This window comes from Melanotaenia boesemani, chromosome 12 (assembly GCF_017639745.1).
Source record: "Melanotaenia boesemani isolate fMelBoe1 chromosome 12, fMelBoe1.pri, whole genome shotgun sequence".
Lineage (NCBI taxonomy): Eukaryota > Metazoa > Chordata > Actinopteri > Atheriniformes > Melanotaeniidae > Melanotaenia > Melanotaenia boesemani.
The window spans coordinates 10,358,932-10,382,603 of record NC_055693.1 but is presented as its reverse complement, the minus strand read 5'-3'; the positions used below and the strand labels follow the sequence as shown (position 1 = coordinate 10,382,603).

The window sequence follows — 23,672 nt, the reverse complement described above, 5'->3', positions numbered from 1 at the left end:
AGTCGCCCCCTGCTGGTTGTTTCTAAATATTGCAGTTTAATTGCATATCTATGGTTCACTAAAGTGATTAAGACTTTGCAGTTGTAAATGAATGTTTGCAAATAATTTTATAGTTTGTATTTGTAGATTAATCTTTATCACGCTGTAAAAATAATCTGCCTGAAAAAGGATTTGCATGGTTGTAAAAGATTTATGTCTGTAAAGAAAAATAGAAGTGTTTTTGCAAACCCTGACTTTCAGCCTTTTTTACAGGGTGACCATTGATTTACAAATACAAATTGAAATATTTGCAAAAATTCATTTACAACTGCAAAGTCTTTGTGACTTTGCATTGAGCCCATACACACCTGTTTCACTTTTTATACCCAAAGTTTATGTCCATCTTTTACAGTCTAAGACCCAAACATAGTATAACTTAGTAATAAGCTGTCAAAGATTCAGTTCTTTGAATCGTATCAGATGTGTCCAAATGAACACCAAAACTAAACTGAGTTAAGAAGAAAAACTAAGTGAAAGTCAGCAGCAGTTTAGACAAGAAAGTCAGTAAAAGACAGAATAATCCCAGAAAATCTGAAAATGGCAGATAAGTAGTAACTGGCTGAGAACACAGGTGGGATGATGAGTTCACAGTTGGCACAGGTGCAAACACTCAGACAGTCACACAGGTGAATTCAATCAGATAATAACAAGGATCAGAAGTAAAACAATATGAGACAAAAAATAAGAAACAAGAAACTGACTAAACCCAGAACCTTTTATACCAGCTTTTTTTATGTTTGCTAAATCAGGAAAGTAGTAAAGTCTCTGTTGTAAACAATTAAGAAGAAGATGTGGAGGAGTGTAAAAAATGTTGCCTCTGATTCAGCTTTGATGTTTTTTGCCCATCATGAGTCAGACTGTGTTGTAATGCTGAATTATTGGTAAAAATGGCAAATGGACTTGTACTTATATAGCGCTCTTCCAGTCAGTTTGACCCCTCAAAGCGCTTTACACTACATATTCACACACACTCATACCTCGATAAGCATATCGGGAGTCAACGTAAGTGTCTTGCCTAAGGAAAATCCGACATGTAGTCAGTGGAAGCCTGGAATTGATCCACATACCTTCCGGTTGGAAGATGACTGCAAGACGACATGTTTTAGCAACATGCTGCTGAATAGTTTTACTATAAGAACATGTCATTTCAAATTAAACCTTTGAATTAGACCCACAATGAGAAATTATAGTCTGAGAATCTAGTAAAAGAGTGAAAACACAGGAAATGACATCAGCACCAGACAGTAGAAAAGTAAAAACAAACCCATGGATGTTTTGGTTTACTAGCCTTCGTCTGGGTGTCAAACCCTCGGATTTATGCCTGTCCTATCCAAAGAGCACCTGAATAAATATTGTCTAAATCCAGGAAGTGATCCAACACAAAAATACTTTTTGACACAGTAAATAAAACGTTCCTGTCTGTGCTTGTTCAGTCTCAGGCTGAGGCTCATTACAGAGGCAGCCGTCATGCCAAGAAGCTCAAATCTCAAGAAAACAAGGCGAAGGCCAAGCTGTCAGTCACTGCAGAGACCAATGGGAGCAGCTGTGGTCATGCTGGCCCCGCCCCTCCTACCTCAGCGAACAGCAGCACCAATCAGCAAACAGGTTGATTTTTACCACCAATAAAACTGATCTGAAGACTTACAGGTTATGGTTTTAACTCTAAAACGGATTTATTTCTTCCTCCTATAGAACTATTATCCAGCTTTGCCGACTCCTCATCTCCTGTCAAGCCTTTCCTCCTCACCTCCACCTCCCCTCTCTCCTCTTCCTCCCCCTCCTCCAGCAGAGCAGGCAGTGAGCCCCCTCCATCCAGCCCCCCGTCTGCTCTGCCAGCCCCTGGCCTCTCAAATTCTTCCTCTACGTCTTCTTCTAAATCTTCTCCTCCAGTTCCTGTCACTCCCTCCTTTTCTTCTGCTCCTCCTCCTTCCAAGACCTCCTCCTCCCAGGATACTCCTCTCTCAGTGGAGTCAGAGGAGGAGAAGGCGAAGAAGCTGCTGTACTGCTCTCTGTGTAAAGTCGCCGTCAACTCTCTGTCACAGCTGGAGGCTCATAACGCAGGTGAGGAGGAACCAGATGTGAAGCCATCTGGGTTGTAACTTTAATACCTTTGATTTTACACATTATTATTAAAGTTTAATATTTCACTAAAAATCCCCAAAATAAGGAGTTTTAAAGAATTTCCACAAAAAATCAACCTAAGCCACAACTGCGAGGTCACTTTGGGATCCTTATAATACATCAATCAATTCAGATTTGGAGGGTTCAAGCCTCATCTTCATTTCCACCCAGTGATTCAGATAATGTTGCCTTCACTGTACTTCAGCAGTGGGAAGCCAAAACTCTTTCTCTTTCTTTTTGCTTTGCTGTCAACAGTAGATTCTAATCAGCTGATACATGATACACACTGTATAAGGTAATAATAATGCTCTGCCTATAACATTTCCAACATTTAAGGTGTCTACTTAATCTAAATTCTTATTTTTGGTATCTTTGATTTCACTCCCAGTCATAATAGTGGACATTTTTAATTCTAATTTGTGATTAAATTTGGCATCCCTCTTGCCTCTTGTCTCTTCTCTGAGCTCTCTTCATCAACTCAGTCTGATTTTCACTCGTTTCTCTTGCTGTTACTTTCTCTTTCTTTTCCTTACTTCCTCCAGTAATGTCCTCTTTGCATTTCTTTGCTGGATCAGCTATGGTGTACGTTTAAAACGATCATTGTGTTGAAATCCAGTTTCCAGTCCTAACCTATGTCTTGGCGCTTTAAAGCAAAATGCAGTTGTAATGGGATGACCTGGACGCTGCAGGGGCAACGACAACTCCAGGAATGTACATAATGACTGTCGGGGTGCCATCAAAACAAGTCAGAAGCACAAAGTTTTAAGGTCAAAAACATATATGTAAACATCAGTGAATTATTACCCATTTACGGTAAGCAATAGCTTTTAATGTCAGCTGCTGAAAACTTAAAATACAGTCAAATGGTTTGATGGAAGTCTAAGGTTTAGTGAGCCTCATCAGGTCGCTGTAATGTTACTAAAGTTGTAGCGTGAGCTCTCAGGCTATGTACTGCATGCTATCTCATATGGTCTCAGGGTGCTGCAAGGATTATTGAGAGCAACTTGTGTCCAAATTTAGGTTTGCATGGCAGCTCAAAGCTTCAGGACAAATCTCAAATAAGACACGCCCAGCAGAGGAGATGAGTTTCTCACCTCGCCCTCTAAAACTGACTGCTATAACCAGAGGTGTAAAGACATGATGGAAATGGAGATGCTGTATCTTTGTGGTATTTTGACTAAAGCATATCATGGACACTTCATGAAATGTATGCCAAGTTGTAGTAAAAAAGAGGGTGGGGAAGTTATATGTCACCTTTTTATTAATCCTCAACAGGCTCCATTTCCCTGCAGGTTGATTACCATAGTTAAAACCTGAAATCAGTAGCTGCTTGTGACAAACTAGAGTTCTTTCTCATATTTCACAAAATTTTCTCCTTTTTCAGGTTCAAAGCACAAAACTATGCTGGAGGCTCGAAGCGGCGCCGGGCCGATCAAAGCTTACCCTCGACCGGGAGCCAAGCTGAAAAATGGCAGCAGCTCAGGACTGAAGGGCTCGGGCCTGCAGAACAAAACCTTCCACTGCCAGATCTGCGACGTCCACGTCAACTCTGAGATCCAGCTTAAACAGGTAGCAGCTCACAGGTCCTACCGGCCTGCTGCATCTGCTGCTGTCTCAGTGTGTCTCATCAAAACAGAGCCTCTGCTTGTTAGGAAGCAGTGTGTTTTCTGCTGGAAAACTAGTAAATGTGCTATTTTAATAGTAAAATATCTTGTTTTATTATGTGATTTCATTTTAAAGAGCTCACATAAGAACATCAATTAAACATGAGCTTGTTTCTGGTCACTGCTGATACTTTGTTGCTTTCAACATATTTTGTCTAAAGTTGTGTTGAGTCCTGGTTTGATGATTTGCCTTGCACCGCTAGCAGTCAGACAGGACACATCTCTCTGTCTGCTGTCTGGTTTCTGTGCTCAGCCTTTTCTGTCTTGTTGTTGTTGTTGCAGCACATCTCCAGCAGGAGGCACAAAGACAGAGTAGCAGGAAAACCCACCAAACCCAAATACAGCCCTTATAACAAACAGCAGCGTAGCTCACTCACTGTAAGTGTCTCTCTCCCTCTCTCTCTCTCTCTCTCTCTCTCTCTCTCTCTCTCTCACACACACTCACACACACACACACTCAGATCAATCACTCAATCAGCACAATACTTCAGATTTAATTTTCTTTTTTATCTCTCCTTGTCACATTTCCTTCCCTCCCCCTTCCATCCTAACTCTTTCTTCTCCTTGTCACACAACCTTTCTCCTGTCCTTATTTTTCTATTTCTTTTTTCCTTGTTTCCTTGTCTCTTTTCCTCTAATCTCCACATTTTCTTGTCTGCTTATTTTCTATCGTCTGTTCACTTCTTGTCCCATCATATTCTTTCCCGTCTCGCCTCTTCTTGTTTTTTATTTGTCTTATTCAACCTCCTTTTCTCCTTTCTTTGTCTAATCTCCTTCCCTCTTATTCTGTTTCCTTGCTTTCTTGTTTTCTCTGCCCTTCTTTCCTTGTACTCTCATCTATTTCTTGTTTCCTTTTTTATTTATCTCCTTTCTTTTCCCCCTCTTTGTATCATCCTGTTTCCTCGATACCATATTCAATCTCACCAACTTCCTTTGGTTTCTTTCCTTGTTGACTCTACATCTCTCTTAATATTTCTTAATTTCTTCCCTTCCTTTTTTCTTCTCTCCTTTCCTTATGTCCTTGTTTTCAGAAGGATATGGCAAAGCCCTCCATGTCTCCCTCCTTCCTCTCTGCTCCTTTTCCTCCTCCTTCCTCTCCTCTCCCACCCACCATCTCCCTACCTCCCTCCTCTCTGTCCTCCTCACCTCTCCTCTCTCCCACCTCCTCACCCCTCACCCCTGCCATCTCTCTTCACCACCGCCCTCCAGCATCCTCGTCCCTCTTTACCGCCTCCTTCCTGCGTCCAGCTCCTGGACCTGTCAGAACAAACCAAGGATCGATTCTCTTCGCACCGTACTGATGACTGCAGAGACTTTGGGGAATCGAACCACCAACCTTTGGCCTCTGGCCTGCTATTTGTTGGAACTTCAGGGGAAGCATCATCTCTCATGGTTTCTGCCTCCTCACCTGACTGAGGCCTCACACAGAGACATGAGAGGACAAAACCTCCTCCTTCTCCTTCTGCCTGGATTAGAGTTCTGTAATTCAAAGCTGACCCAAAGCAAGCGTGGAGGTGGAGCTGTTGCTTTAAATGAACCACACAACTCCATCAGTAGCTGAGCGGTTCATGTAAACATGGAAATTTTCTGGAAAAGATACAGAATTATCCAGCATTGTCTAGATAGCAATAAGTGAACATTTCTTATATCGCTATGCTCAACAATCACTCGATACCAGTGGTCCACCTCAAGGAAAATTTGGAGAAAAATTTAAACTTGTGCGAGAAAAATAGGGGATTTTCATGCTAGTAGCCGCCTGAAAAGCCAAGAAAGTTTTTTTAATTGACTTGAATTGATTGAGATGATGAGAAAGAAAATGTAAAGCAATTCTAAACCTGCACTCTCAAAAAAGCTGATAACGACACACTGGTGCCACTCAGCTATAGACGCCTCTTGTTTTACAAAAACATGGACAAGACAGTCTGGACCCTGAGCCCAGCTCAGGCTGGGCCATCAACATGAAGAGGAGAATGATGTTCTTCCTCATTCTGAAGGAGCAAACCAGCACAAACATGATGTCCCTGCTTCATCTTTCTAACATGCATCATCTTGAGATGGAAAAAATAAATAAAAGATAAAGGATATCCATGAGGATAAAGCCGGCAGCATGTCATATTTTTCTAATAGCCCCACTGTGGATGTAAACCTGTAGAAAATTATTCATTTTAATTCACTGTTTGAAAACATTTGGCAGATTTGAAAAATGCACATTTTCAAATCTGCCTTAGACCCCAGACATTTTTAATGGATTTATTGCAAATGAAAAGAGACAGATTTATTTTTAACTTTATTACAAAGCAGTCTAAACAGGGTGGATAAATATCTGTTTTCAGCTTGTCTGGTTGGGTTACAGTCAGTGATTCGATATTACTATTGGAAAACAAATATATATATATATATATATATATATATATATATACACACATGATAATGATGATAAAGAATAATTGATGTCATATGACCCAAAAATATACCTGTGCCCCCCCCCCCCCTGCATTCTTGATGGCAGCTACAGCAAAAGTGGGAAATAACCTGAACTTTCTTTAAAGATTGCAGTGAAAAAAGAACAAATAAGCTTAATTCCTTAAAAGACAAAAGAAAGAAAGAAAAATATATAAGCAATAAATTTTAAAACCACAACAGAAGAAGTGATCCAGGACAGTTTTATTATTCTGTCACTGCTGATTTAACCGGTGGTATATTTGGACCAATGACCTCTGATGTCCTCTCTGTCTGACATCACTGACGTTGTCCCTGTTGTCTCCTCAGCCTGAAACTGACTCACTTGGTCCTGGATTACCTCCTGGTTTTGTAGTTAAAAAATACGACTTATATTGGTTTTGTTTCCCTGAATCTTCCAGCTGTCTCTGTACCTTCTGGAGCTTGAAGCATCTGAGCAGAACCTCTACTAAGAACTTTTCCTAAACACATAAATGCACACACCACTTTTCCCTTAAATAAGATTACTCACTTTCCATGGTCAAAACAAACTACTGGGTATTTTTTTTTATTTAAATTTTTTTTTGTTTGTTTTTGTTATTCCAATACTTTATTTTATCGTATATGTTGTGACTATAAAAGAAAGTTTTTTCCCGACTTTCAAACATCTGCTGCTGAACAAACATCTGGTTTATATCTCAAAGCTTCACATCAACAAAACCTTTAGAATTCAACGATCCAGTTATTTTTCCTTAAGTCAAACCAATGTAACCAAAATAAATAACCTTAATATCCACTTCATAGCTTTATTATCAGTTTTCAGCTACATCTCAGGGGTATGGGTGAACAGGGATCACAGTTAGTTATCTTTGTTGTTTTATTGTCCGTTAACCTAGTATACCAGGTCTTCTCACCCTTGTTACCATCTAACAAAATGCTGTGAAAGATTAATGTTTTTGCAGAAAGTACAAAAGACTTAAGTTGAAATGCAGTTTTCAGCTTATATTGCCATTTTAAATGTTACGCCGGTGTATTAATTTTCATTACTTAGTAAGTACATTAACTAACTATGCTGCTTTTGTGTCTTTTTTTCTTATTTATGCAGGCATTAATTCTCTTTATTAAACTTATTATCTCCTCCCTCTCTCTAAAATAGCTCCATGAGTTATTAGCAGTGAAGAAACTACCTAAAACTACGATTAAAGAATAAGTGACCTCTAGTGGTCATGAAAGGAACTGCATGTGACATGTAAAAGTGGCATCCACTAAGGTGGTGGTGGCATTTTCAACTTTAACCAAGTTGTTACAGTTTCTAATCTTACCTAAATAATTTTACTCCCTTACTCCCAAAATGGCATCCATATTTGTAACAGCCACATTGTATAAAGAAGCTCTTACCAGCATCCTTTTCCAACCCTGACCAGGTAGTTTTGATTTCAGACTTAGTCCAAGTGATGTTATTGTCAAAGCCCATCCAAGAAGTGGCAAAAATGTAACTCAGAAGTGGAAAAAACTGTAGCAAAATGTAGGTTTCAAACATATGTCCCACAGTTTAAGATGCATAAAAGGAAGGTGCAGTCAAAAATGCAGTGCAGCAACATACATTTAACATTCAACCACAGATTTCTGAATAAAAACTAAGTTAAGCTAAGTTAAAAAAGAAAAGCAAAAAAAAAAAAAAAACAACAAAAAAAACCCAACAAATCTTCCACGCAGTCGACCTTATACTTATTATATTGCCCATATTGTATGTAAACAGAGGTAGTATTTATTGCTGTGTGTAAACAGACGGCAAAAAAATTATTTGAGGTTGTTTAGTGTGGTTACAGCCATAGGATAAAAACTGTTTTTCAGTCTGTTCTAGCTCTGATAGATCTGTACCTCCTTCCTGATGGTAACAGTTCAAACAGGGAATGTCCATGGTATGATGTGTCCTTTAGGATATGTTGTGCTTTCCTGAGGCAGCGGGAACTGTGTAGCTCTTCCAGTGTGGGGAGAGGGCATCCAATGATCTTCTGGGCCGTGTTTATGACCCTCTGGAGCGCTGTCTGCTGAGCCACAGTGCAGCTGAAGAACCAGACAGCTTTCTTTGGTGCACCGGTAGAATGACAGCAGCAGTCTCTGGCTGACATTGTTTTTCCTCAGTACCCTGAGGAAGTAGAGTCTCTGCTGAGCCATCTTCCGCAGCTCATGGGTGTTTGTGCTCCGGGTCAGGTCCTCCTCAATATGGACCCCCAAGAGCCAGATGTCCTCTACCCTCTCTACACAGTCCCCCCTAATGTGAAGTGGTAAAATGTCCGTTTTATTCCTCCTGTAGTCGATAACCAGTTCCTTAGTATTTGTGGTGTTTAGGAGCAGGTTATTCTCCTTTCACCACACTAACAGCTGCTCCAACCCCAACATCAACCAGTCTGTCTGTCCAACTCCAACTGGTGGGAGTCGAAGCTTGGAGGCAGGAGTGATGTGATGTGACTACGAACCAGTTTCTCAAAACACTTCATCACCACTGGTGTGAGTGCTACTGGCTGGTAGTAACTCAGGCTGGAAGTGTGAGGTTTCTTTGGCAGGGGGACTATAATGGAGGATTTCAGACATGGAGGGACTGTGGCCTGGGCCAGGGACTGGTTGAAAATCCTGGTAAAGATTCCAGCCAGCTGATCCGCACAGTCCTTCAGCACCCGTCCCGGGACACCATCAGGTCCCGCGGCCTTCCTTGGGTTGACAGCCCCTCAGTGTGCACCTAACCTCACGTTCTTCAACATTGAGGGTTAAGCTGCTGTGGACTGTGAGGTATGGTGTGGCTGCCTCTGAAAACTTCACCTCAAAACGGGCAAAGAAGAGGTTGCGCTCCTCTGCCAGCACGGCAACTCCTTCAGCAGCTCCAGGGCTGGTCCTGTAGTTAGTGAGCTGCTGGACTCCCTGCCACACCTGCCTGCTGTTGTTGTTGGCCAGGTGTTCCTCGATCCTCCTCTTTTAGTCCTGTTTGGAACCTTTGGTGGACACGAGCAGATGGTTCTCTTCAGCTCTTTTACAATTTGGGTTGTTTGACACTCATGAAAAGCTTTACATACCTTCAGAAACCATAGAAAACAATGGTGACAGTGAGGTGTAAAGGTCTTTCTCATTGAACAGGCACAACTTTGGGACAACTACCTTCTCAGACAGTTAAGACTCATTTAAGGAATTAAGCAATTCTATTAAAAATCCAGCTGGTTGGGAGATGAGAGTGCAGCTTTGATCATGGTGACCAGTGAGTTAAAGGAAAATATGATGTTTTATGAAAAGCCAGTATGAGCAAGAGGAACAATTCCACTGACCAATAATTAAGAAAGATAAGAAATGGGCATTTGATGTTTATGTAAAAACTAAAGTTAAAAAAGGGGTATTTACCTTTAATGAGGAATATACTTTTCTTTGTTCATGACTTCATTTGAACTTAATATTTTGCATTTTATTGTTGTTTAAATGGCTATAAAAACTTCTGGCCAGAGGACAACAGTAAAAGTTCAGTAATGTATTTGTGTCGTCGGGCTGATTAAACTATATCTGCTAATAGGATCCACCAGAGTTTTTATATGAATATTGCTCATCTTGAACAGGCATTTCATTGTGTAAATGTAGCCTGCTTTGGACAGTGCTTTGCAGAGCTTGAACACCATAACAAAAATGCTAAGAACATGAGCTGAAATCCTATTTTAACTTCTCAAATGATGTCAGCATCAGTAATATTTTTTTAAGCATTAGATGTTTTCTATTGTTTCCCAGAGTCACTACTTTGTTTTCTGTTTTCCTGCCTCTTCCTGAGTAACTTGAAGCAGTTCTGTCTTCCAGTATCGAACAAACAGGTTAAGGACATAGTGTGTGTATGTCTGTGTGTTAATCTATGCACAATTCACTCTCTCATGTCTCCAATCAACATGTATAATAAAAAAAAAGTGTCAAATCTGGGTTGATGCTGATTAAGCTTGATTTAAAGTTTGATTTATGGAAAATGAAGCTCCCAGCTGTTAACACGAACTTCTTCTTATGTCTGATGATGTCATTTTGATGCAATAATGTACAGATCAGCTGCTGCTTTTATATTCTCTCTGCTTCAGTGACCCTGAGGCCTGGAAGGCTTGAATACTGCAACCCTAGAGTGACGTTAACAGAGATGCACTGTTTAAACTAAGATTGTGTGTTTGCGTGTGTGTCTATGTTTGTGTGTTTGGAATAAGCGTCAACTATATGATTCAATCACGTTGCTTCCAGAGTAACTCGAATGCCATGTAAACGCTGAAATAATGCAAATTTCACACACGCTATTCGATACAAGGCTTCTCACTGGACCTGGCAGAGTGGGTTTTGTATTTTTAACACATCTGAGTTCAGTATGAAACATAAAACTTGATGTTATTTACCTGGTCACCTATGAATTGCTTATCTTTCAAATTTGAAACTGTAGAAAGAATTTAATTAAAAGATTAAGAAAGATGAAGAAAGAGTAACTAAAACACAAGTTTAGATTCAATCAATTGGCCAATTCAAACTTTCCAGAGACAATTACAAGCTGCTTGGTTAGGATGGTCAACTTGAGACAAAAAACAGTCCTTTTAAGGTATTTTTTTGTATTTCAGCTCTGAACTGATCCTTTCTCAAATGTGTTAAAAAACAATACTTCCTGCAAAAGATTTATGTACAGTATTTATTTAGCTTGTTTTTTTTTATGAGAATAATAATGACATGCAAATATGCAAATGAAATTTTGTCAGGTTAAAATGTAAAGTAACATTTCATTTATCATTTCATTTCTGTAATAAATTGTTTCTTCTTTTGTTTGTTTTAATTAAAAATGGCTGTACATCCTAAATGGCTGGTGGGCTATTGTTTCACTAATTCCCTGTGCATCTCAATTCACTCGCTATCACTCTTTTATCTTCCCTCTTTACTCTTGTATTACTTTTTCCACACATACTTGTTCACTTATTTAGTAACACATTGATATTAGCTCAGTTTTACCTTTACAACTGTTCTACATTCATGTTCTGTAGTTGATTTATTCATTACTGCCATTTAAAAAAAAAAATCTTTACTCAGGAGCAGCAGGCAGGAACACTGAAATCCATCAGTTTGTCATTTTTCCTTCCCCAAGGTTTATTTTTTTATCATTTCATTATGCACACTGAAACTGATTTACTTTATTGCCTTGCCCTGTTGTCTTATGTCGATAAAAAGTTATTTTATTTTTAAAGTTTTCCCTTGTTTTCTTGTGCCTGTTGGTGCCAGTAACACCAGTAGGTCAAATGAGTTTTTAGTTAAACCAAGTAGTTACTCAGTGAGACGTTTCCTTTTACATTCAAAGCAAAGCAAGTTTATTTGTACAGCACAATTCAACAACATGGGGATTCATAGGGCTTTACAAAGACATTAACAACATAAGAATATATGAAGCATAATTTAAAATTAAAAGACAAAAAGGGAAGAACATAAACTAAGCATAATGAATTTTTTTAAATTCAGCTTAAGAGAGACAGTCCAGATTTGGATTTACATACAAACCACTGAAATGCAGAGAGAGAGACACAGTACTGTCTAATATTCGGTGTTGTATTCATTGTTGACTTTAAGTACTGACATTACATGCTGCATGGCTGGCTTTAATAATTAGATGAAAGTAAGCCCTAACAAGCTAATCATTTAACCTTACAAAAGTGAATTGTATGGGTGCTTATCAGTAAGAAATATAGAGGCTAATGAGGAACACAATGTCCGATCTTTAATAGCTAGCCTGTTGGTTGAGATGGTGCTGGTTACACTTATTTAATCAGTCAAACATGACTTAATCGTCACTTAAATCAACATTAACATAACAATGCATTCACTGACAAAAGTATATGTGCATAAAAATTATGTGTTTATTTAGTTTTCACCCTCAGTAATACGATCGCTGCTGTCTGTTCCGTAGCAGAGTATGGCAGCGCGGGGTTTGTTTGGAACTATTGGAGGCTCCGCTCTTACAACGAAGTCAACGGATGTCGCAACTCTGACAGCTATCGACGGCTCTGTATTGGGCGCGTCATGAAGCACGTGACTTCCGCATTCCATTCTTTCTATCGGAGTTAATGGAAGCGTCGTCTCTCTGTAGACCACTCCTAACGCAGCTATTATTTCCCGCCATTGAGCCCTGAAAACGTCAATCCATGAAGACTCTCCATGTTATTAGAAACAATAATAACTTAAGCCCATATGTTTATTTTATGATATTGTCCCCCCCCCCCCCCCCCCCCCTTTTTTTTTGCTGTATGTTTATTTAATTTCCATTAGGTTCTAGCTGTCTGATGTTATACTATTGGATTTTGACAATATTCATACAGTTCAGTTCTCAATGTTTTTTTTTCTTGCTTTTTTATTTCTCTTCACTTGCTGTTCGGAGTTATTGGAATTGTTATTCAATGTTTTATTATGCCTTTTTGTATTTTCGAAAAAGTTTAATAAAGAAAGAATTAAAAAAAAAAAAAAAAAAATTTCCTGCCATTGAGGATCTGAGTTCAAGATCAAAAGACGTTTAGACACTGGACAGTGACCGTTTTTTATCATTTCATCACTGGACTTCAGAAATTAGCAAGGTAAGTTTGCTTATTAAAAGGGACATTTCATGCAAAAATAAATTTTTAAGTGTTAGAAAGAGTCTTCTATGCTGTTCTAAGTCACCAGACCAATAACTTAAAAAAAAAAAAAAAAAAAAAAAATACAGAGGAAAACGGGCTGTCTGGATTGACTACATATGTCAGGGTCATGTTCCAGGAAAAACACAGAAAAATAATAAATAAAATAAAATAAAGAAGCCGTTGGTCTGCAGCGCTTTGGACTGTTTTACCAACCTGAACCCGTTCAACCAGAACTCTCCAACAAATGACACCAAGAAGAGCCTCAGCTCCAGAGGCTGTGGACGAACTTCAGACCAGGAGAATGTAAGTATGTGGGAAATTATTCAGATTTTTTTCTTTGGTATCCCCCTGAGTCTGAAATAAAGAAGAAAGAAGAGTATTTGTCCTTTTAAATATCTAATGCTAACAGCTAATGTTGATGCTAGCGGCTTTAATGAAACTGTTATTTTTACTCTCTGAACGTTCATGTTACAGTTACTTCATTCATTTGTTACTCGGTGATTTTGAGTGAAAACATTTGATTCTGTGGATCTGAAAACCTGCAACTGAACAAGGTGTGGTTTCTAGATGCTTCCAGTACAGAAACTCAGCATTAGCGGTCTGTTAGCCGTTAGGCCTCTGTGTGTATGATCCACCATCAGAACGATTGGTGGAAAATGTTCGACTAAAACAGTTTTTATTGACCATAAATGCAAATAATACAAATCCTCTGTCCCTGGACAGAAGTACTCATAGGTTATTCAGTATAATTAAATAAAGGGCAGGGCTGGGCAATATATTGAGATTTTCAAGTATATCAAGACTTTCACATGCAATATAGAATAATGGAATATCGTTTATACTAAGATAGCTTGTTTTAAGTTAAAACTATTTTCTTTTTTGCATTTTGCACAAATGTAATTTTTTTTAAATTAATTCTGTTTTAAGAGTATTTAATTTAATATACAACTACTTTAATTTCAGTCAACTGTTTTAAAGTATATTTAGCACTGAAGTAGAGATGTGACGTTCATGAACGAATCGATTCTTTTGAACGGCTCTGGTAAATGACCGATGAGAATCGAGTCACAGTAGTGAGCCGTTCGTTTGAGATCCGTTCATTTTTATATACAAATTGCCCACGCAATGTGACATGGAAGTCTGATTTCCGACATGCTCAATTCACCTGAATGCATCGCAGAGCAGCTCTAGGGTGGAGCTAAAGGTAATGCGGGAACAACGAAGTAAACACTACGGTACAAAAGGGGATTAATTAATGAGCATTGCCGAACTCGGGGGGGGGGGAAAGAAAACAAAAAAACAAAACAAAACAAAAAAAACTCTCCAATAAGATGCGCAAACGGAGCAGCATTTGGATGCACTTTTCTGTTGAAAGCCAAGGTAAGGCAAAGTGCAATATTTGCCAGAAAAGCCTATCTTTCAAGTCAGTCAATTTTGCGTGGAAGCTAATTGTAGCCAGCTCAGTTTTATTTGTGCCACAAAGTCTTGTTAAGTATGGGGATATGGGGCTACGGTAACCATGGAAACACAAGCCAACTTAAATATAATAACCAATATTTCAAGATAATTCCCACCAACAGAGTCTATATTAGTGGGGTGTGCCAGTTTTAATTTAAATTTTACCATATAATCACTACCACTGATTATTCCCTTTATAAATATGAGTTACCCTGCAATCTTTAAAAGAAAAAAAAAAACAAAACAAAAATGAACGAGCCAGTCTTTTGAATGGCTCTTTGGAAGGAACGGATCCTCAAGATCCGGCTCCCTTCAAAGAGCCATAAATCCCATCTCTACACTGAAGGCTGTAAATTAAAACAGTCTCTTTGGTAAAAAAAAAAAAAAAACAACAAAAACCAACCAATCAAACAAAAAACAATTATATCAAGATAAATATTTTATGTCATGATTTAGGTAAAAAAAAAAAAGAAAAAAAAAAACATTCAATTTGGTTCATATCATCCAGTCCTCATACAGTTACACAGGAAATTTTCGGTAGCCTTATTTTCTGATGTATATATCAAATGCTATTCTTTTAATTTAGGAAACCCTGGGAAAATTAAAAGTAACATGAAAATGGACTATTTTTAGAGCTCCCCTGTAATTCTAACCCTGATTAAATATTTTTACCCCAACATCAACCAGTCTGTCAGTTATTAAGGCTTTGTGGTCAGGTCAGGGATTAACATCTACAATCTCCACGTTTATCTTTCAGGCTACCTGGTTGTCCTGAATGTTAACAGTAACAGTCAGTGTAAATACAATTTATAAATGAATATAGTAAAGGAAGTAATTATAGTTGTAATTATAATATTATATAGAGAGCATAATAAGTAAAATTTCTTCCACATTGTCTCCAACCAGCAGCATCTTCTGCAGACCTGATTAACAGAATGAATTTCCTTCAAAGAGAGGATGATGAAGAGTAAAGTGGAGTCAGTCTTCAGTAAGTTTTAAATCTTTAGTAAGTTTTACCAGCCATTTATTGACTATAAACTAATAATTTGCATTTATATTCTACAATATACTGTTCTGTAACAAGATAATTAAACACAAAAGAAGAGTCTGAATCATGAATGGAGCACTAAATGTTCTAGTTCAATGACAGCTTGTACCTAAACGGTCCTCTTCATCATCCTGTTCACATTTATACATCATCAGACCAAGACCACACATGACAAGTTATTGACACATTTTATGTTGTGGTTTACCCACCGCTGTTATTAGATTTTGTTTAAATAAATAGCTCAGAATCACCATCACATGATGAAACACCCTACATTCATGTTATATTATCAGTAGCATGAACACAAACTATAGAAACAAAATCTACCAGCAGTGGTGGTAAACCAGAATATAAAATAACTAGTCATGTGTCAGGTGTGGTCTGGGTCTGATGATGTCTAAACATGAACAGGAGGAAGAAAAAAACTGTTCAGGTAAATGGTAAATGGTCTGTATTTATATAGCGCTTTTACCCAAAGCGCTTTATAATATACGTCACATTCACCCATTAACACACACATTCACACACTGATGGCGGAAGCTGCCATGCAAGACCACGACCCATCAGGAGCAATTCAGCTGTACAAGCTGTCAGTGAACCAGAACATTTAGTGCTCCATTTAGGTTCAGACACTTCATTTTTGTTTTTTTATTTTGTGGTTAATCATCTTGTTGGAAAAGAGCACGTTGTGCAATAAAACTTCAAATTTGAACTGTTGTACATGTACATGTTCACCTGTAGACGTTAGTGGATTAAATTCTGACATACAGCCAAATTCTCCCTAACTTTAAGTGAGTATGTGTGTATGTGATGATATTTTCTGTAGGACAGAATTGGAGGATGACCTGGATCTGATTTTAATTTATTTTACCTTCTATGATCCAACATCCAGATATGGAGGAGCTGATGGAGAGTCTGATCCTAGATGATGTCTCCGCACAGGCTGATCAGCCTGACAAAGCTGGAAGTGATTACGTGTCCAGGTTCATTTCAGGACTGGCCTGAACCTGATGGATCCTGAGGACAGAACCACTCATTCTTTGGGCCAGAAAGCTCCAGCAGCAGCTAACAGAGCTCCTGTTGGCCTGGAACAGCTCAACAAGCATATACTGTTTACCAGTAAATGATGATCCACATTTCTGTCACTACCATCCCCTTTATTCATCCTTCTGTTGTGATTAAATGTGAAAAAAAAGATAGCTATTTAAAGTTAGGTTTAAGGGAGCTGATTATTTCATTAAAAACAAGGCTGTATTTGTTGGTGAAATACACGGTTCTATTTCTAATTTTGTTCATTTAAAATAAAACTTTGGTCCAAGTATTCAGCTGTCTCTTCTCTCACTGGCAGGAAAGAACTGTTTAACAAGATGAAAAACCTAACTACAACAGGGAATTGTAATTTATTCTGTTTACTATATTTGATAAATGATATAACACGTACATATAGAAGGTGATGCTTTTTCCTCTGATATGTAAATGGGCCCACCTGGTTACTAATTTTAGCCATTTCCTGTGTATTTTTTAGTTTTATTTTTAACCATTTTAAATAGAAGCCCATAATGCCACTTATAAATAAAGAATATTGACAAAGTATCTCATATTTATGAGATTCAAAATCACATGGTTAATGGACTGTACTTGTAGTGCTTTTCCAGTCATGTTGACTACTTTACATGTCACATTCACACACACACACAGTCATACCCAGATAATCACATCAGGATGCAACATGGGTTTTAGTGTCTTGCCCAAGGACACTTTGGCATAGAATAGAATCGATCCGCTGACTTCCTCTTGAGCAATACACACACACACACTTGTTGTTACAGTATCATATCAGTTAAAGTTGACCTTATTCATCAGTTAAACTTTTGTCTCATTAAATTATAATTCTGTCGTGTTAAAAAAAGTTATAATTAAGATTAAACCTAGTTATCAGATGAAAATTCATAATTGAGAGAAAAAGTTGGGATATTGAAAGTAATTTTTATTTTTTAACCTTATAAAAAAAATCTGAATTTTAAGATAAGTTATGAAAAAGAAAAAAAAAGAGATTCAAGATCATGAAAAAAGTTGTGATACATCAGTTATGATGAGTCATAATTATGAGAAAGTTATTACTATGAGATTAAATCTTGTAATTATGAGAAAAACAATCCTGATAAAAAGTCATTCTGAGATGTCATAATATAACATAACTTAATTATTATTATTTTAATCTCCAAGGCTATGTGCCAAAGCTCAGTTACTTGTGAATATTTAGGTAATAACTTTATCTCTGTTCTTCTTGTCTTTGCAGGATGGCGTTGAAAGGAATACTTTCCCAGAAGATCCCTGGGCCGTTTTTCAAACCTCCCCCCCTGTTCATCCATGTTCTTTGCAGTAAAGAAGACAAACGTGTCATTAGTTGGGATTTTATTGACGGCTCTGCAACCCCTTGTTGCACAAAAATAAACAAATGTATTGCTGTTACAGATGGCCAATTTGTGACCAAAGTTACCCTTTTTGAAGAGCTGGCCCATAAGGTAGTTGACAACAGAAATTATTACCTTAAAGGATATGAGCTCAGGGGAACATCACCTCCCTACACCTTATGGGTAACACGAGAAACAAAGTTTTATCGTACGTCCCCTGTCCACGTGACACCTGATTTGTTTGCAGAGGGCGAAAAGCTTTTAAATCCTGAGTCAAGGGCCATCCCTCTGGGAATCACTGGAGAGGTCCAGGGTTTCCTAACCATTGAAGGGCGAGTCGTTTTGGTAAGTTCTACATTAAAATGAAAAATATTTACCTAATACGCTGACATTAATCAACATCACCACTTATCAGTGCATTCCTGATCCTGTTTTAATTGTGGAATAAAGATGAATAAAATCAGTGAAGAAAAATGTTATTTTCCAGAAAAAACAGTATAAAAACTGGTTAGCCCAGTGGTTCTCAAACTTTATCTACTATGCCCCCTTTGCAGGAATGCCTATCACTGATCCAAAAACAATAAAGTTTGATAAATATAACAAAAAAGTGCATGTATTTTGGCATAAGTGAGCTCAAGCTCAAGCTTGCAACGTGCTGGTGGCCTGCTGAAAGGATGCTTCATCAAGTCGAAATTTAACAGATGGAGGCCGATCACAGATGAGAATATATGGATTGGGTCCAGATTTGGCTGGGAGAATCGCGTGGGTAGTGGGTTTATGCTGATTATCATAACGGGTGAGGTGTGGGTTCAGGTTTCAAAAATTGGACCCATGCAGGAGTCTGCTGAAAGATAGAAATTTAATTCATTCAGCTCTCAAACTACGAGGCTGAGATGGGCCAGTTTAACATCATTCACAATTTCTTCTAGTTCAGGGGCAATACGACTTTTTATTTCATTTCCTGTTTGTGGTAACCAAGCATGTTTTCATCTTTCTTCCTAAAAGTTTTATCTTCAAAACTGGAGTCTTACAGACGTGAGGGAAATTTAATAACAAACACATTTACTGTTAAACCAAGAGCAAGATTCTCCATATCTCTCTCACTCTTTGATGCAGTTTGGTTCGGTAAACCCTGATCTCTGTTCTGCAGTTTTTCTTCTTATGTCTTTTGGTGGTTGGGAAAACCGATTTAGTGCATTACTGTCGCCGAGTGGTCTGGAGTGTGGATCAAAACGTTTCCAAGAACCCAAGTTTTAAAAACATCAGTTTGTCTGCTACATTTTCCCAATCACATGCGGGGCATATGTCATGTTGCCGCCCCCCAGTTTGAAAACCACTTAGTTAACCTAAATATGAATGGTGTTATGGACACTTTAATCTGTTTTGTTATTTAGATGTCAGAAGTCAAGAAAATAAGCATAAGAAGAGGGGATGTACCAATGAGGAGAGTACAGATTGAGGAGGTAAGAAGGGACCAAAAAGGAGGCGTGGGTGAGAAAAAGACATCTATATGGCTTCTTCCCTGTTGTTTCAGCAATGGTTTTAATGCAAATCAGTATGTAGTAATATTAAACATATAAGATTGAACGAGTTCAACAGAGCATACATTTGCATTGCTTCCAAACAAGTCAACTAGTTTTCTCTGATTGTTTTAAATCCCACTAAGTTTAAAGTTTGTGGACAGTGGAGTTAAAGCATGTGTTAAATTTACCATAATAAAAACTTTAACATTTTTTACCCCTATAACGTTTTTACCCGTATCTGAACTTAAACTACTTATATTAAAATTATTGTGGGTAGTCTTTGAGAAGTATAACATTATTAAAATATTTTTTGTACAGAAAGATACACAGGTCACAGTAACTCTCTGGAGGGAGGCTACCATGGAGAAAATTGAACTCGGGAAACGTATAAAGATAACACACCTGAAACTGTCCAGTAGGCCCTATAGGGACCAGCTTCAGAGTACTAGGTATTCAACATTGGAGGTAAGTATTTAAATAGCCAAATGATAACATAAACCAAGTATAACAATGAAGGCAGAACAGTAAGGAGTATTTATTTTGCAAATAAATCAACTGAAGCATCAAAATACTTAAACATTTTAAGTTATTTGTCACATGCACATACAAGATGGCAGTGAAATGCAGTCGTACATGGTTCCGAGGCTGTGCACACCTATTTAACACCAGTAAGAAACAACAAGGAATAAACTGAAAAGACATAAAAATTTTAAATTTAACAAGCCACATTTTTGTCATTATCCCCAAAAAAGCATTAATTATTTGTGGGTGCAAATGTAATGTTTACATACATGCGGCTCCTTCAACAGATCATAATTCACCCAACACTGACTTATTATGCCATAACAATAACAAATAATAATATGAGGTGTCCTCTGAACCTTGTACCTTGTATACATACCATATTGTTACGAGGACGTAACACATATATATGTGTGATGTATTATATATAGGGATGCACTGATATGAACATTTTGGCCAATATCCGATACTAATATTGTTATGACCGATAACCGATATTGTTACAAAGTAACAATTATGCAAACTGATTTTTTTAATGTCTTCCTATATTTTTAAAACCGGTTTTACTTCCAATCACTCAGGTAGCCATGCACCTGCAGGAAAGTAGACAAATGTATAATGTCTGATAAATTACCAGCAATCTGGACATTACATTATCTTTCACCTCTTCAGAGCTTTGTTGAACTTTGCTCTGAGCAGATGACCAATGCTAAAGGTCAACCTTAAGAGTGCAGTGAAGCATTACTGAAAGATTAGTATGTTTTTTCATTTAAGTAATTCTGTTATTTTACTAACTCTATAGAATTTACAGCACATTAATAAAAATTTAAAAACTCTTTTCACAAAGGATCTTAACAGGCTTTGGTTATTAAATAAAAGACGGTCTGATATTACTATAGCTGCACACTGCATCTGCTGTTGTATCATCAAGTTTTCCTCCAGAATTTCATCATGCATGTTAAGCAGCAACTGTCCACCCTTGTTGTTTGCTCTAATCTTCTTATGTAGCTTTGTTGCTGTGTGTCATTTTTCTCCACTTCCTTCTGGTGTATAGTTATTGTTGCTAGAGTGGTCTTTGTTGTGCAGAATCCTGTCGGTGTCAGCTGCCTTGCTCAACAACCATTTTAGCGCCCCAACAGAGGGAATCAAATCTACTGCAGTAGCCAAATGTGAGCCTAATACATTTGTTTAAATTAAGTGAAAAGCACAGTCGTGTTTTAAACAAGGGTCCACTGGTGTGCATTTAAACATGCAGGAAGCTCGTGATCTGCTCCATACACACCAAGTGCATGCTTCTGATCCAGTAGACTTTTCATCTTATAAAATGTACTATTCCATCTGGTTGCTACATCTTGTTGTAGCATCTTGGTTTTCATGCCTAACTGTTGCTGTATGTCTTTTAGCCGAGAGGTGGCAAGTTGAGAATGGCGTAAATGTCTGACTATTTTCCTTCCAGCTTGCTTTATTGGGCTGTAACTGTGGCTGCTGCTTTGGTTTTTGCCTGGTGGTTAACATTGGGGGGCGTTAGCATCCCATCATTGTTTGTGAGCTTCTGGATGGCAGTTTTTCAGATGACATATCAAATTTGAGGTGTTGAATGATTGACTCAGCATCCTCGCATCACTTTGACTTTGCAAATATTGCTTTTCGAGTATCTTCTTTTGACACCGTGAAAAATGACCACACCGCTGGCATTGCTTCTCCGCAGTTAAACACCCCACAATGCAGTGTTATATCACTGTCACATGTCCAAACAAACGCCGCATGGCCAAACCCCCTCCTCCTCCCCATACACATATACAAACAGCAATCAGATATAAATATCAGCTGTTAATATCGGCCCAGCTTTGCTCATCAAACTGATACTGATATGTTAAAAAACGACTAACATCAGCCAATACCGATATTAATGTTGAGATATCATTCATCCCTAATTATATATATATAAATAAATATGTAATTGAATTAGTGGCATTATTCATTCATTATCTCTACCTCTTTGTCCATTACGGGTCACAGGTAAGCTGGAGCCTGTCCCAGCATTTTAGAGAATGAGACAAACAACTGTTCACACACAAACACACACACATTTATTCACTCCTAGGGAGATTTAGTCACCAGTTAGCCTCACATCATGTCTTTGGACGGTGAGAGGAAGCCAGAGTACCTGGAGTGAACCCAAACATACACACGAAGAACATGCAAACTCCACACAGAAAGGTCACCGCCCCCCAGGTTCAAACCTCCCCCCAGCCGAGGCTCGAACCAGCCTCGAACCTTCTTGCTGTGAGGCTGCGGTGCTAACCACCACGCCACCGTGCTGCTAGTGCATTAGTCGCATTAGTATTTGTATTTTGTATGTGCCACCTTATTTCAACGCAGTTACCAACATGTGATGTGTTGCGAAAGAGGTTTTACTTATTTTGTGTTTTATTGTGATTTTGTATTGTGTTTTATTTCTAATTTATTGAATTTTGTATTCTGTTGTGCAAACATACAAGACATTTCTAATTGTTCTCTTTTTAAATGATGACTTATAATGAGCCTAATGGATAAACAAAGAACAAACTTAAAAATATTATGTTACATCGTCGACTTGAAGCCTTCAGGTTTCATTTCATTTCAGTGTGTAAAAGGAAGCTGCTGCTATAGTCGAAGTTTCTAAAGGTTAAGGGGCAATTGGAAGAAACTGATCATTAGAGTACAAAAAATCATTTTAAAACTAAAAGTCACTGACAGTAATATTGATGCACCTCCCATGAAACTACACACATTGTCACAGATCTCACTTTAAACTGACATGACCTCTTGTAGAATTAGACATGTTTGAGATAACTCAGGCCTGTACCAATATCAGTGCATACTGGTGAGATTTGTCTTTGTCTTGATTGTAACTTGTCCTGACACAGTTTTCATTACAAATGAGTCCAAAAGGCAGTATGAAGAAACAGCTCTCAAATGCTCAAACATTTTATTCAAGAAATTATTCAACTAGAGCTTTAATGGTAGTTCAAAAGGGAATACCTAGAAAAAAATTCTCAAATACTTTTATCATGTTTTACTCGAGGGGTCAAAGGAGAAAAAGCTGATGCAATCTGACAAGGAGACACAACAAACTGTTATACAGAGAAGGGTTATCAGCAAAACTAACAGATGTGAAGCAATCATCAGACTGAATACAAATGAAAGCAGGGAACGCATGCAAATAAACAAAAACAAAAACTTGTTCTCACCAGGAAACATCTAAAAAATGAAGCAGAACATCCATCGTAATGCTTATTGATGAAAGCATAGACCACACTTTATTTTAGTTGATGGCCCCACACTGTTGCTGATGCACCTGATGCTCACTTTATACGACTACTTCTACTGTCTGTGTCATGTCTAATCAACAGTTTAAATGACAGATTTTTAGTTAAACTCCTCTCACCTCCCCTCTTTCCACAGGTCTGTCCCGTTCCCTCTGTTCTCCCTGCTGGGAGGAGCTAAAATGCATATAGAGTAGTCGAGTGGAAGAACTGTGTGTGTTCAACATGGTAAATGAGATAAGGGAACAGTGTTTCACTATATGGTTGTCAGATTATCTTGTGCCTTGGTGTCTCGCTGTCTGGCCATTTTGTTTCTCAGGTATGCCTGTTGTGTTTTTGTTCTCCAGTTTGAGAACTCATATTGTTTATGTTCCTGTAGTGTTTCCAGATTTTGCCTGTTTGCTCACTGATTGAAGTGCTTTATCTAAGCTTTTTAAAATAAATCTCATCTTATGGATTTTCTCTTTCTGTGTCCTGCATTTTGTTGTA

The 23,672-nt window shown here is 38.0% G+C and overlaps 2 protein-coding genes across 7 annotated transcripts in view; both read left to right on the top strand.

Moving 5' to 3' along the window:
• znf385b (zinc finger protein 385B) overlaps positions 1 to 6,205 on the top strand; it is a 63,903-nt gene extending 57,698 nt beyond the window's left edge. For 3 of the 4 annotated variants that reach the window (XM_042002795.1, XM_042002794.1, XM_042002797.1), the window contains 5 exons: positions 1,473 to 1,644; positions 1,732 to 2,100; positions 3,545 to 3,729; positions 4,107 to 4,202; positions 4,856 to 6,205. In XM_042002795.1, coding sequence (XP_041858729.1) covers positions 1,473 to 1,644; positions 1,732 to 2,100; positions 3,545 to 3,729; positions 4,107 to 4,202; positions 4,856 to 5,125 — 1,092 coding nt within the window. In that variant the 3' untranslated portion in view covers positions 5,126 to 6,205. The remainder of the gene's footprint in view (positions 1 to 1,472; positions 1,645 to 1,731; positions 2,101 to 3,544; positions 3,730 to 4,106; positions 4,203 to 4,855) is intronic. The other variant, XM_042002796.1, reaches the window with a different exon arrangement.
• A 6,581-nt stretch (positions 6,206 to 12,786) lies between these two features.
• Positions 12,787 to 23,640, top strand: LOC121649813. 3 transcript variants are annotated; one of them, XR_006012175.1, is made up of 6 exons: positions 12,787 to 12,868; positions 17,716 to 17,941; positions 18,078 to 18,175; positions 19,225 to 19,293; positions 19,672 to 19,818; positions 23,323 to 23,640. XR_006012175.1 is itself a non-coding variant. In XM_042000892.1 (6 exons), the coding sequence occupies exons 2-6, from the start codon at positions 13,155 to 13,157 to the stop codon at positions 23,362 to 23,364; spliced, it is 777 nt and encodes a 258-aa protein (XP_041856826.1). In that variant the 5' UTR covers positions 12,787 to 12,868; positions 13,102 to 13,154; the 3' UTR covers positions 23,365 to 23,640. The 3 variants fall into 3 exon arrangements, 2 of the variants coding, with proteins under 2 accessions (XP_041856826.1, XP_041856827.1); XM_042000892.1 differs by adding an exon at positions 13,102 to 13,213 and having other exon boundaries at positions 17,716 to 18,175; XM_042000893.1 differs by having other exon boundaries at positions 17,716 to 18,175.
• Positions 23,641 to 23,672: the final 32 nt, after the last annotated feature.